The 13252-nt window shown below is 34.4% G+C and overlaps 1 protein-coding gene across 1 annotated transcript in view; it reads left to right on the top strand.

The window, feature by feature from the left end:
* The window catches only part of TBX20 (T-box 20), a 51221-nt gene that overhangs the window by 18445 nt on the left and 19524 nt on the right, over window positions 1–13252 (top strand). Inside the window, exon 6 of the mRNA XM_029234104.1 lies at window positions 4004–4080. Within this exon, the coding sequence (XP_029089937.1) occupies window positions 4004–4080 (77 nt within the window). The remainder of the gene's footprint in view (window positions 1–4003; window positions 4081–13252) is intronic.

The raw sequence follows: 13252 nt of genomic DNA, 5'->3' as shown, positions 1-13252 counted from the left end.
AAAGGAGATGTTGAAAGAATGAATTTTTTTGGTTAGGAAGTGCATTATGTTCCATATTATTAAGATAATACATGAAAAAACAGGTGTATTTTGACCACAATTAGTCAGTGATTTGCATATATGTACATACACTTGAAACAGGATTTCTTAAGCACATACTGCTGTCCTTGTTAATTCTTCCTCATAAAATGAAAAATATTGCTGCTTTTAAAATTTGTTGTTGAATCATAAAGACATACTTGTAGTTTCACATGGGTTCTCTACATACGTTTTTGGTAGCTGACTATTTTTGGATCTTTCTTTTAGCTTTACCTTTGACATGGGTGATGCTGTGCAACAGCTTTACAAGCTGCAGGTATTCTATATTAGGAAAATGATGTCCAACTGACATCACTGTATATAACTCAGGTCTTTCTCTCATTGGTTCTCAAATACGTAACTTTTTCGTTCTCCCACATTTCATAAAGAGATATAAAACTATATCTGCAGAAATGAATTTCTTTCTATTAACTACTGGTTTTTATTTAAATATCCATGGAGTAAAATCTGTGCCTGACCTTTTAAAAGTGCATGATTAACTAGAATGTTAAAACTTTGCTATTTAAAAATTACTTTATCTTAAAATAGAAAACAAAATGCTTTTTATGTAGACTCAAGAATTTCACCTAGTCTATAACTGGTAAACATATGAAATCATATTTCTGACTGCTTGTCCTGGAAGCAAAGTTCAAAAAGACATTTCTGGGGTGCTTATTGTTGGTGCCCCAGTAGATTCAGAGTCTAGTGATATCACAGTGAGCACGGTGGGCTCATTAAGAAGTCTACCCACAGTCCCTGTACTGCTAATCAGTACTCCATAAAGCCTGTTCAAGACTGTAGTGGTTAGTTCAGGGCCCCCGTACAATTTTAGTAGTAAGAGATCCATTCAGCTTTTTTTCTCTAACTTCCAAAAGCAGTTTTTTTCCCTGGAATTAGATAAAATAGTCCATAGAGAAAGTAAATACCTGGTTACTCTCTTGAGCTCCTTTTCTAATTAACACACTAAAGTTAAATCACTGCTGAACCAACTGGTAGATCTAGCTGTATGAGTACATCTTGTACTATTCTTGAAACTTCCCTTCAGTTTGAAATTATATCAAATGTAAAGTAAAAAAGTTACCATTGATACTCTTGGGGATGATGCAAGAAGGACCAAAAAGATACTGGAAAGAGAAAGTTCTAATAAATGAAAGAAAATTCCAAAGAAATCTGAAAACTTGTGTTGAATTTGATTCACTTCCTCATTCAAAGTTATGGCAGTAATACTAGATATGGTGACACATCAATTGAGAATATTTATTTTCTACGACAACTCCACAATCAGCACATTCTGAGCCAACAGTCTACCTCCTGGAAATATAAATAACAACAAATACAATTCTCAAAATCCTTTTCAGGGACAAAGTGGATCAAAGGTGGTTCTTTAACTGTTATAATAGATAGATAATATTTTCTATTCTTTTAGTTTATAAAGACTCAAACAAAGCTTGATATGGTTCACATTTTTTTGTTGTATTTATTAAAAAAAATTTTTTTGGCTGCACTGCATGGCTTGCAGGATGTTGTTAGTTTCCCGACCAGGGATTGAACCCGGGACCTGGCAGTGAAAGCGCCAAGTCCTAACCACTGGACCACCAGGGAATTCCTGATATGGTTCATATTTTAGAGGGATGGCTGCAAAAGGACTTCATTCAAAATTAGTTTCTTCATCAGATATTATTTGCCTTTGTCTCCAGAAAATGTTATCCATTGGCAAATCCATTCACTTTTTATAAATGAGCTTGTAAGAATTGAACTTGAAGACTTAACTTTATTGCTGTATCTTACAGTTTCAGTTTGAAGCTTTTATCTGGGTTTGGTTCACACTTAACATCACCTAACACTGCAGGGGACGTGGTGCCAGCTTCTTTAGTGGCATTTAAACCACTTCCAGTTCTATGTATGCCTCTGCCTGCTCCATGGAATTTTAGGGACCATGTGATCTCATTTCTGTTGATAAATTATTGTGAAAGTGTTTTCATGAACTATAAAGCACTTTAGAAATCTAAAGTATTTTCATTTATAATTATTCAGTAGAAAAAGATAAAGAAATCCCATTTTTGAGGATTTAAAAATCTTGTTGGTGTTTTACAATTCTAGAATATATTGACTGCTTGGGCTTTAGAAGATGTTTGTAATTTATTTCAAACAAATAAAACTTTTTATCTTTGCCCTGAAAACTGACCTTTAATACTAAATCCTAGTCTGAAAGAATGGCTAAAATAGACTTCACCCTTTAGAAATCCATGCCCTTAATTAAAGGGGTGGCTGAGTGTGAGAGAAGGTTCTCTACAAACTCTTGATGGCCACACTTTAGGGGCAACCTCAGTGGTTCCTGTATATTTCTTTCTATGCACACAAAGTCCTGTTGCTGTCCATTAAGAACAGGTTTCTTACTTATCTAGCTTATTTCCTTCACTGTTTACCATTGTCCATTAACTAAGCTGAAAAGGAAATTAGCAATTTTATTTTTGGCTACTCTAGAGTGAATGTGCATGGGACAATAATGAGCATTTCTGAGGCACTGTCAAGTGCCCTTAAAAACTAATATCAAAGAATCAATCTTACAACTTGCCAGTGTTAATGATAGAGAAGTGCAGTCTCTCTGGTAAGGATAGTGTGGGAAGTTCTATTTTAAGTGAGGTAAATAGCTTTTTGCAGCTTGTACATTGGTTAGCTCACATTAAGAAAACTTGAAAAGTAAAAAGACTGTCTTTTGTAATGAAAAAAACAATTCTTTAGATGTTAATAGTTTAAAATGAAAAGTAGATACACTCTGATCAAAGGGAAAGTTGTTTATTGGCAAAATAGTATTTCAAACTATTATATATATATATATCTCAAAATAGATATATTTTTGATTGTGTTTATTCCTTACTTTGAAAGAGGAAGGCATGCCGCCCTCAATCTATAACTTTTTTCCAGGTTAAGACTATTCTGTGTATGTCTCTCTTTCCAAAGATGAATGTGGGTTCTCATTTTGACACAAATGAGCTATGACTCTCTTTAAAGGTGTCTGTGGTTCTACTTCCAATAATTCTCCTCCATTCCTTTTAGCTCTTAACACTCAGAAATTTTGCAAGTAGAGCATCTTTTAATCAATGTTTTATTTATTTATTTTCTTTGTAACCTAACATTTTTCCGTGAAGGTGCAGTGCATATATTTTAATGGATCTTTCTACATTAATATCGTGAGAATTATGACTAGCACAACATAGACACTTAATACTTCAGACTATGATTCTTATTAGGAAGTATTTTTTTTCCATATAAGCATAGAGTCTGTAAGTAACATTATATGGGAGGATAATAAGAGACCCACTAATTTGATTCTTATTTAGTCAGATGGAAAGGGGAACAGGGGTAAATTTATATGCTGAAAGCTTTATATCATGTATTTATGTCAGGGATTTCATATAGTATTGAACATGAAGTTACTATTGTGGTATCCATTATGGTATATATCAGTACCCATGGTATTAACAAATGAGGCTGCCAAGTCAGCATGAGGTAACGTTCTTGTTTTTATTCCCCATTACTCACCAATGCTGGCCTTCTAGACAGCTTCCCTATTATTCCCCAGTCGAGCTCTAGCCTTTCACTACTCTCTTAAATACTTCACACGGCAGCCACACTGTTTGTAAAAGGCCCCCATTTCAAACTGTCTCTATCCATTGACTTCCAGCCTGTTTTAGGACCAGTCTGTCCTCAACTACTTCCTTCTCTCTGAGGCCTTCTCTGACCATTCCACCCAATTTAGGCCTCTTGTGAACTTCTTAGCAATTTTAACCTCTATCACAATACTGAGAGACATTAAGATATTCTTGGGGTGCCATGATGGAAAATGAACAAACTTTTTATTTCTGATTTTATTTCCTTGACCATGGAAATGATACGGTTTTGTTACACTTTCTTCCCTTTCCAGATAACCAAGCTGAAAATAGATAGTAATCCTTTTGCCAAAGGATTCCGGGACTCCTCCAGGCTCACTGACATTGAGAGGTAATGAGAATTTTCTGTTTACTTTTTTGCCTAGATAAGATAAAGAGAAGCACTAGTTTGTAAGAGCACACTCCTTTCAACACCAAAGAGCCATAACCTCACTTTATAGAGTCTCCAATACTCTGTATAGTCTCCAGTTCTCTGCCCCACCTTCCCTTCCAGTTATAAACCCTGTAGATATGCAACTGCTTAAGCTTTGACAGCTGCAGCAGCTGGATCTATTCTACACTCAATTTCTGAGTGAAGTGGTTTCTTTGGACAGGACATTTTTTCAACGGGGCTTCTTTGTTATCAAAGACACAGTCCTCTACATGATATTAAGCTTCATGTCTTGAGTGGCAATCCACAGAGAAATAGATTCTTAATAGCCTTTGCCTTCTGAAGTGGATATATTTGTTAACATAAAGACTATAAACGTAGTTTGGAATTTTGAAACAAGGAGAGGCAATTTAAATCAAGGGGTATATTTTACCTACAGCATAGACTGCTTATACTTAATAGGAAAGCTATCAGATCTCAGGACCTTCAAGAAGGCAAGTGACAATCATGTGCCGTAATTTACCCCACTTTTTATTTAATTAAAATGGTTCACACGGTGTGAGACTGTCTACGTGATGAGTAATGACTATATTGAGGTGCATAGTTTGCCCAAAATTAATGTCAAAAAATGTTTTTTTCAAGGAGAAGATTATTTGTATCCCTTAAACATACTATGTAACTTTCTGTACTTATTCTGTTTTGTTTTTGGTGAGCACATTTAAGTTCCACTCTCTTTACAAATTTGAATTATATAATACAATGTTATCAACTATAGTCACCATTTCACACATTAGATCGTCAGATCTTACTCATCTTCTGTATCTGATCTTTTATGTGGCCTGGAATCTTTTGACAGGTGGGGTACCCTAGCTTTATCTCCAAATCTTTGTGTGATTTCCCTACTGACTGCTACGTGTTTCTGCCACACTCTTTGTTACCTACCACATGGTCACATCTGACCTCAGCACTTCTCTCTAACCTGTCCTGGAAACTCAAATTAAAGGATGATTACGTGTTTTAGCAACATCTGTCTTATCCTTCCCTCATCCTTCCCAAATGGCAGAGCATAGGCATGTGGTTTTGACTTGTGGGAACAGATATAGAAGCTCGGTGGGGAGACAAAGTATCCAGCAGGAGAGACTGAAAGTTGGGTAGAACTGTGGCATCTGAGTAGAAAAGATTAATTAGTTGGAGTGCTTGACAAGTGACTGTGGGGTATTGAGAGATCAGGGAAGGAAACTTGAGCTTGTTGAAAAATCCATTGCAAAATGCAGAGAGATGGCAAGGAGATAACTCTCCAATTAGGTGGGACATAGGCATGCAAATAGGTCATAAGACCCAAGTCAGTGAGAAAGTGGTATCAGCAGCATGGGTGACAAAGGAGTCCATTTACAAAGGCTACTTGCATTTAGGTGTGGCCTTTTTTATCTCCTATTTCTGGAGTGCCAGAGGTACTGATTCAGACTGGGTTTATGCAAGTGGGATTTTAATATGTGAACTTTTTCTCCGTTCTAGTCAGGGGTCAGGCAAGAATGAAAACAGTGGCTCAGTCGGGAAGTAAGTGATGTGTTTTTACAGTGGGCATCATATCTTCTGTCTCAAATCAGTGGATGAGCATGGTATATAGAGACAAAGTCATGGGTTAGAGCCCCAGCTCTGCCTTTTCCTGCCTGAGTGATCCTAGAGAAGTCACCTAACCCCCGAGTCTGTTTCCTCATCTAGAAAAATGGAGAAAATAACCCTGCTTACTTCAAAGGTTTATTATGAGAACCATGTAAGATGACATTTATGAAAGCACTTCTAAATCTCAAAATGTAAAATAATTATATTTTATTAGATGAGCATAGTTTTACCCCATCTAAGCTACTTTTAATAGTCTTAATAAACTACTCCTAGAGTAAAAATAGCCCCTTTTGTTGCACTTGTGCTCATGAGAGACAAGTACCCAGACTCACTACCCTTTAGAGAGACGGATTTGATAACACACGCAGCCACATTTTCCACTTATTTAATAAACATCCTGATGTGGGGAACACTCACATGTACATGAAGCTAAGGAGCTTTCAATGGTCTGAGGGCCAAGAGAGCATCTTATGTGACTAGCTGCAAGTTTGCAAGATGACCTAAGTAGTGTGAAATTGGCCAAGGTTTTGGATTTCATTTCCAGGTATTTCAGTCTGATTTTTTTCTAAGCAGCCTATGGGGATGGGACAAATCAGATCAATTGATCTTTGGAGACCTAAAGAAATTAAATTAGTCTGGAGTCAGTTACTGCACTAAACCATCTAGTAATTGAATTGCTCCTTGTAACTGACTGAAAACAGCCCTATTTGTAACAATATAGAGAGCTTTTTTTAATAAGAGATCTGAGAGAAAAACACATCTTTTTAGGACATGATGACAGAAATTGCACTTTTCTAACCTAATTGAATATGATGTTATAAATATGTGACCTTAATGATTTCAAGTTTCCTGTTCTAGATTTACAGCTACTGTGTGGGACACCCAAACAAAAATGCCTTTAGGATTGGATCTGTTTGCCTTATACCTCTAAACTCACAGTATTATTCTTTCTACATCTGCACAAACTTTGAGGATACTCTAAAGGGCATTCTGGTTTTCTTGCTCTCATTTTATGAGGTTCCATTCAGATACCTGAATGTCTTACATACTTCATGTGCAGCCTTCTCCAGGGACAGCATCTCCCTCATTTATAAAAGGCAACTCATTACCAAAAGTAGAAAGTGTTTTCATTAGATGCTTTGCACATATACCTACAATGGACAGCCAAGAAGCAAATCAAAAGCTCAAAGGGATTTCTTAATATAATCTAATTTATAGTTATTTAGTTCAGGGAAAGAATTATCTGCTGGTGCCATATAATAAATAACTTACAGACACTCTATCAGTTGGTTTTTCTTTTGTGGGGAGGGAAGGGGCACTTTGTATAGTAAGTGAAGGCATGGTATTACTTCGGAGAAATGACTATGAAGATATTTAAATGTTCAAAATTAAGTTTCTTCTGTTAAGATTTTTTGTTTGTTTGTTTGTTTTTTACAATTAGAGTTCATGCTTATTGCAGAAAAATACTGACAAGCAAGAAAAAGAGCATAAAAAAAGTAACAAAATCCCATTCACTCAGAGATAACCACTGACAAAACTTATATATTCTTCCAGATACTTTCCTATGCACATATGAACATTAACTTCCTTTGAAGTTTACCACACACACTATTTTTAATCATTTTTCCCTTAATATCAATAGGTATATGTCTGTAGTATACTTTTTAATGGCTGTCTAATTTTCCATTGTGTACAATAATTTGACCAATCCTATAATGTTAGTTACTTAGGTTTCCCACTCTTTGTTATTACAAACAGTGCCAGGAAGTAAAATGTATATCTTTACACATATTACTCATTATTACTATAGGATAAATACTAACAAAAATGCTGTGTAAAAGGATACACATTATTTTAACCATAATGTTATTTTTAATTGTTAAATTTTGGGGAAAACCTGAATGTTCAACAATAGGAGAATGGTTTAATAAATTTTTATTGTCATGCAATGGAATTTTTTAAAATTGTGGTAAAATATGCATTTTGAACATTTTTAAGTGTATAGAATTCAGTGGCATTAAGTACACTCACAATGTTATACAACCATCACCATATCCATTTCCAGAATGTTTCCAACATCCCAAACAAAAAATCTGTACCCATTAAACAGTAACTCTCTACTCCTCCTCTCCACAGCCCCTGGTAATGTCTATTCTACTTTCTGTCTCAATGAATTTGTCTAGTTTAGGTACCTCATATAAACGGAAAGATATGCATGTTTTAAAGGCTTTTCATATATACTGCCAAGTTTCCTTCAAGAAAGATTGTCCATGTCATGATGAAGAGGGTCCATTTCTTTGCACATTTGTGAAATATGATCATCATCTTGTTATCTTTGCCAATTTGATAGGTGAAACTCTGCATTTCTCTTTCGTAAATTGACCTATTTATGTCCTTCACCCATTGTTTTTTTCTTTTGGATTGTTCATCTTTTCTCTTATTCATCTATAAAAGCTGTTCTTATGTATTAATATTTTTATTGTTAATATATATTGGAATTATTTTATCCATTTGAAATTAGCTTTTTACTTATGTTTTTGATAAACAGAATATTTCATCACCAAATGTATTGTTCTCTTTATGATTTCTATCTTAAAGATTCTCTAGTCCAAAAAAACATAAATAGGTAAATATTCAACTACAGATTTTCTATCGTTTTATTGCTTTCTAGGTTTTTATTTAAATACTTAACTCATGCAGTATTGATTTTGTATAAAATATAAAATAGATGTCATTGTATATTTTTTATAAGTGGCCCCAAAACTATATATTTACTAATATATTCCTTCCCACTTTTAAAAAATTTCCCCTTTATCATATACTAAATTCTTACCTATAGTTGTTTTTAGTCTCTTTATTGATCTGCCAGTATTGTATTGTTATAATTTTGGTAAATTGGTATAATATATAAATATTTGATGATAGGTATAGATATCTGATAGGACAAACTCCAGATCTTTTTTACTTGTCATTTTCAAATTTTCTTGACATTCTTTGACATTTATGCTTCCAGTCTCTGGAATTTTGTCCAGTCTTCCCAAAAAACGTCATTGGAATTTTGATTGGGCTTGTGTTGAATTTATATAATAATTTGGGGGAGAAAAATGATATCTTTACAGTATTGAGACTTCTAGGAGTATGTCATATGTTTGTCTTTTTACTGAAACCTCTTCTTATGTTCTTTAGAAGTTTTGGTATTTTCAAGTTTATAAGTCCTACACAGTTTCTTAGGCACATAGCTACATTGTCTAGTTCAATAGCCACTGGCCACAGATGGCTAGTGAGGACCTGAAATGTGGCTATTCCATATTAAGAAATACCATAGGCACCAAAAAACAAAACAAAAACAAAAAAACAAACAACAAAAAAAACCAAACACTGATTTTTAGGGTTTAGTATGAAATAAAAGACTGAAAGTATCTCAACAATAGTTTTAGGATATTGATTACATGTTGAAATAATATTTTGGAGACATACTGGGTTAAATAAAATACTAAAATTAATTTCACTTGCTTTTTCAAAATGTGACAACTAGACTATTAAAAATTACATACATGGCTCACATTACCTTTCTTTTGTCTAGAATGTACTAGAATTTTTAATTAGAAATCGGTCTAGTCTGTAAAAAGCTATTGATTCCTATATGTCTTTGGCATCCTGCCATTTTATTGAACTTAAAAAAATTAGTTTTAACAATTTTTCCTTTTAGTCTCTTGAGTTATCCACTTAGATTTCTATATCATTTGCAAAAATGATCATTTTATTGTTTTCTTTCTAGGATTTACGCCTTTAACAATGTCTTTTTCTTGTTTTATTACACTGACTAAAATTTCCAGAATACTATTAAAAAGTGATGATAGTTAACATTTTTCTCTTGTCCTTGACTTATTTAGTAATGCCTCATGTTTTATCATTATATATGGTTTTCACTGGCTGTTGGTTTCAGATTGATATGCTTTATCATACTGAGGTATGCCTAAATTAAGAATATTTTGCTATCCTGAATGTTAACTGAATTTATATTAAATGCTCTTTTAACATCCACTGAGACAATTTAAATTATTTTTCTACTTTTAAATAACAATAAGATTAATTCTAGTCATACTGTCTATGTTGAGCCATCCTTGTATTTCTGGAATACATCCCATCTGGATTTTACCTGTTTTTCTTGTAATATATTGCTGGATTTAACTTACTCATATTTTATTTAAGACTTTTTGTATCAGTCTTCATAACAGAGATATACTTTGTTTCTTCTTTACTTCTCTGTCAGTCTTTGGTATCAGGTTTCTGCTAGTTTGTTTGAATAAACTGAAATATCTTCCTTCTTTTTATTGTTTGATCCGTTTAAATCCAAAGAAGTGATACTTTACAGTCTTGCCCATAAATTCATCTGGGTGCACTATTCTTTTGAGGAATACTTCTCTAACTACTTTCTTAGTTTGTTCCATAATTTATCAGTCAAATGATCATTTACTTCTATCCCATTTAATGCCTGTCTTGAGTTCTACTTTGTCTCATCTTATATTGGTATACCTTAACATTTTTTGCTTTTATTTGCCTTCCAATTTTTAAAAATCTTTGTCCCTACAGCAATAGACCCCTCTTTCTCTTGCATAATCAAACAAATATCTTGACATTTCTTTCATTAAGTAAAAAACAACCTTCTCTTGATGCCATGTGTCTCTTGAGTTACTGATTTTCCCAGTTTTTGACTCCTTCTTATAGTAAAGCTCCTTAGAAAGAGTTGTGTGTATTCTCTTCTCAGTTCCTCTCTTCCCTTTGTCTCTTCTACCCTGTCATTTAGAGTTTCACCCACACTACCCCACCAGTCCACCTCTGTCCCGGTCACCAGTGAACTCTCCATTGCTAACCACAATGGTCAATTCTCACCTATCTTACTTCACCTATTACCAGGGTTTGACACTGTTGTTTATTCTCTCCCTTTTTCCTCTTTGCTTCCAAGATCTCTCACAATCTCTGGTTTTTATTCTACTCCATTGGCCATTCTTTCTCCATCCCCTTGTTGGTTCTTCCCCTTGTCCTCCATCTGTAAACAGTAATGTGTTCCAGGCCTTAGTCCTTGGACCTCTTCTCTTCTCAGTTCGCATCCCCTTCCTGGGTGATACCACCAGTTTCATGCCTTTAAATGCCATTATATGCTGACTACTATCAAATTTACATCTCTGGTTCTGGCCTCTCTAGAGTCGAAGCTCTGGCTGGCTATTTCTTTTACTTTTCCATCTCTGCTAAGGGTACCTCACATCTACAACAGGACGCCCAACCACACTCTTCTACACCTGCTCTCCTCTTACAGTTCCCTTCTCAGCTGCATCCCTCCCATTGCTCCAGCCAAAAGATTGGGTGTCACCCTTGCTGACCCCTCTTTCTCTTTCCACATGCAGGCAACTAATCATTCTAACTATATCCAGAGGAGTCCAACTACTTCTTACCATTCTCACTGCTACCACTCTTATCTAGGACAATATCATCTCTTTCCTGAATTATTACATTAATTTCCTAATTGATCTTTCTACTCCCACTCTTACTGTTCTTAAGTCCATTTTCAGTTCACCAATCAGAATGATCTTATCAAAGAAAGGAAGTCAGATCACATCACTCTTGCTCAGAGTGACTCATCTTCCCATTCACAGTAAAATCCAAAGTCCAGACAAGGCCTGAAAGGTCCCATAGAATCTGATTCCAGCCCTCCCAGTTACCTCTCTGAACTCACCTACCTTTGTCTTGCTCATTTTCCTTTGAACATGCCCAGGCCCATCTTAGCCCCAGTTAGGGCCTTTATACTTACTTACCCTCTGCCTAGATTATGCAGCCCCCAATATCTGATTGGTCCAATGCCTTGTCTTTTGCTTCCTACTATATCCCCAGAGCCTAGAATAGTGCCTGGGACATAGTAAACACTCAAATATTTGTTGAGTAAATAATGATGTGTCTTTAAAGATGTCATACAGAGTATCTGTATTTTTAAAACTTTGTCTGAAGGTCTTTGTGTTTTAGTCGAAAAATTTAATCTATCTCCAAGTATCATGACCACTGATATGTTTGGTATTGTTTCTTTCTAACTGTTTCTGCTCTCTGTTTAATTCAACTATTTGTTTTACCCCTTATTTTCTCTTCCTGTCTTTTGTTAAATTTATCAAGTGCCAGCACCACCCCCCACCCCACGCCGCTTTTATTACAGTTAACATTCCACAGCCACCACGTGCCAGCCAGTGAGCTATGCAGTTGACACATTTTATTTCAGCTACACTTCAAAATAATTCTCTAATAAAGTATGACTATCATCCCTATTAAGCTGAAGCTTAAAGAGATTAATACTTTATTCAAATTCACATACGGTAATTTGTGACAGCTGAGCCTTACACCCAGGTTAGTTTGAAACCAAAGTTCTTTCTCTAATGTTCATTATATTTCTTTTTAATATAATTATGCTTTTAAATTCTGAAAGACATAATTGTAAAACTGATATTTCTCTGTTATTGTTAGGAATGAAACTATACATTTTCTTTTCTTGTAAAATAGGAGATATTTAGTATGTGATTTTTTCCTTGTACTGCCCCTCCCTCAACCTATAGCATTGATTTAAAAAATCTGGGATTTAAAATCCAGTTTATTCATGCATCTTCTTTATCTTCTTTTTCAATTCTTTTTCTTAATGTTAATGTAAGGATCACAAATACATCAACCACAATCATTTAAATTTAATTCTAGTCATACTCATTTCATTGTTTAATGCTCATTTCTTCTGTTATACTCTGATTACTGGAATTGTGTTCTGACTTTATTCTCAGTTGTTGAAAAATGTTGAGTAATTGGTTGAGGAAGGATATATGGGTGACCCTCTTTATCAGTTCATACATATCTGAGAGGATCTGTTGCCATTATTATAACCTGACTAGCGTCACTGTCTTTCTCCTCAGAACTCTTTCAACCTTCCTTTGTCATCTAGTTTTTAAATACTGTAGATAGAGTAAAAGCTGATGCTAAATTCACTCTCTTTCCTTCGTTGGAAAATTACCTTTTTTTCCTATCTGATAAAAATGCTTTTAGAAAGTTTCCTTTGAAATTCAGAAATTGTACCAGTATTTTGTTCAGTTGTAAATTTTTTTCATTCGTATTTACAATATAACTGAGCCCTTCCAATTGAAAACTCAAGTCGTTACTTATCTCAGGAAAATTTTCTTGTTCTTTTATTTTCCTCCTCTTCCTCATTCTTTTTGCTTCTAATTGTTCTGCTCTATTCAGACCTACTAAAATTCCTATTATATAAATGTTACAACTCCTGAATCTATTCCCTATTTCTTTCATCTTTTGTTTAATAATTTTTATTTATTTAACTGTTTACTCTGATATTGGAAGAATTTCCTATATGAGTCTTCTAATTTGTTGATTCTGTTTTCTACAGCATCCGGTATTCTGTTTGCTGTCCTTATTGAGTTCTTTTAAAATGTGGTAATTATTATTTTGTCACTTTCAAGTATATTTTTAC

Source organism: Monodon monoceros, unplaced genomic scaffold (assembly GCF_005190385.1).
Source record: "Monodon monoceros isolate NGI ecotype Baffin Bay Population unplaced genomic scaffold, NGI_Narwhal_1 Super_Scaffold_2, whole genome shotgun sequence".
Lineage (NCBI taxonomy): Eukaryota > Metazoa > Chordata > Mammalia > Artiodactyla > Monodontidae > Monodon > Monodon monoceros.
The sequence above is the reverse complement of the archived record's forward strand: the minus strand, read 5'-3'. Positions and strand labels throughout refer to the sequence as shown.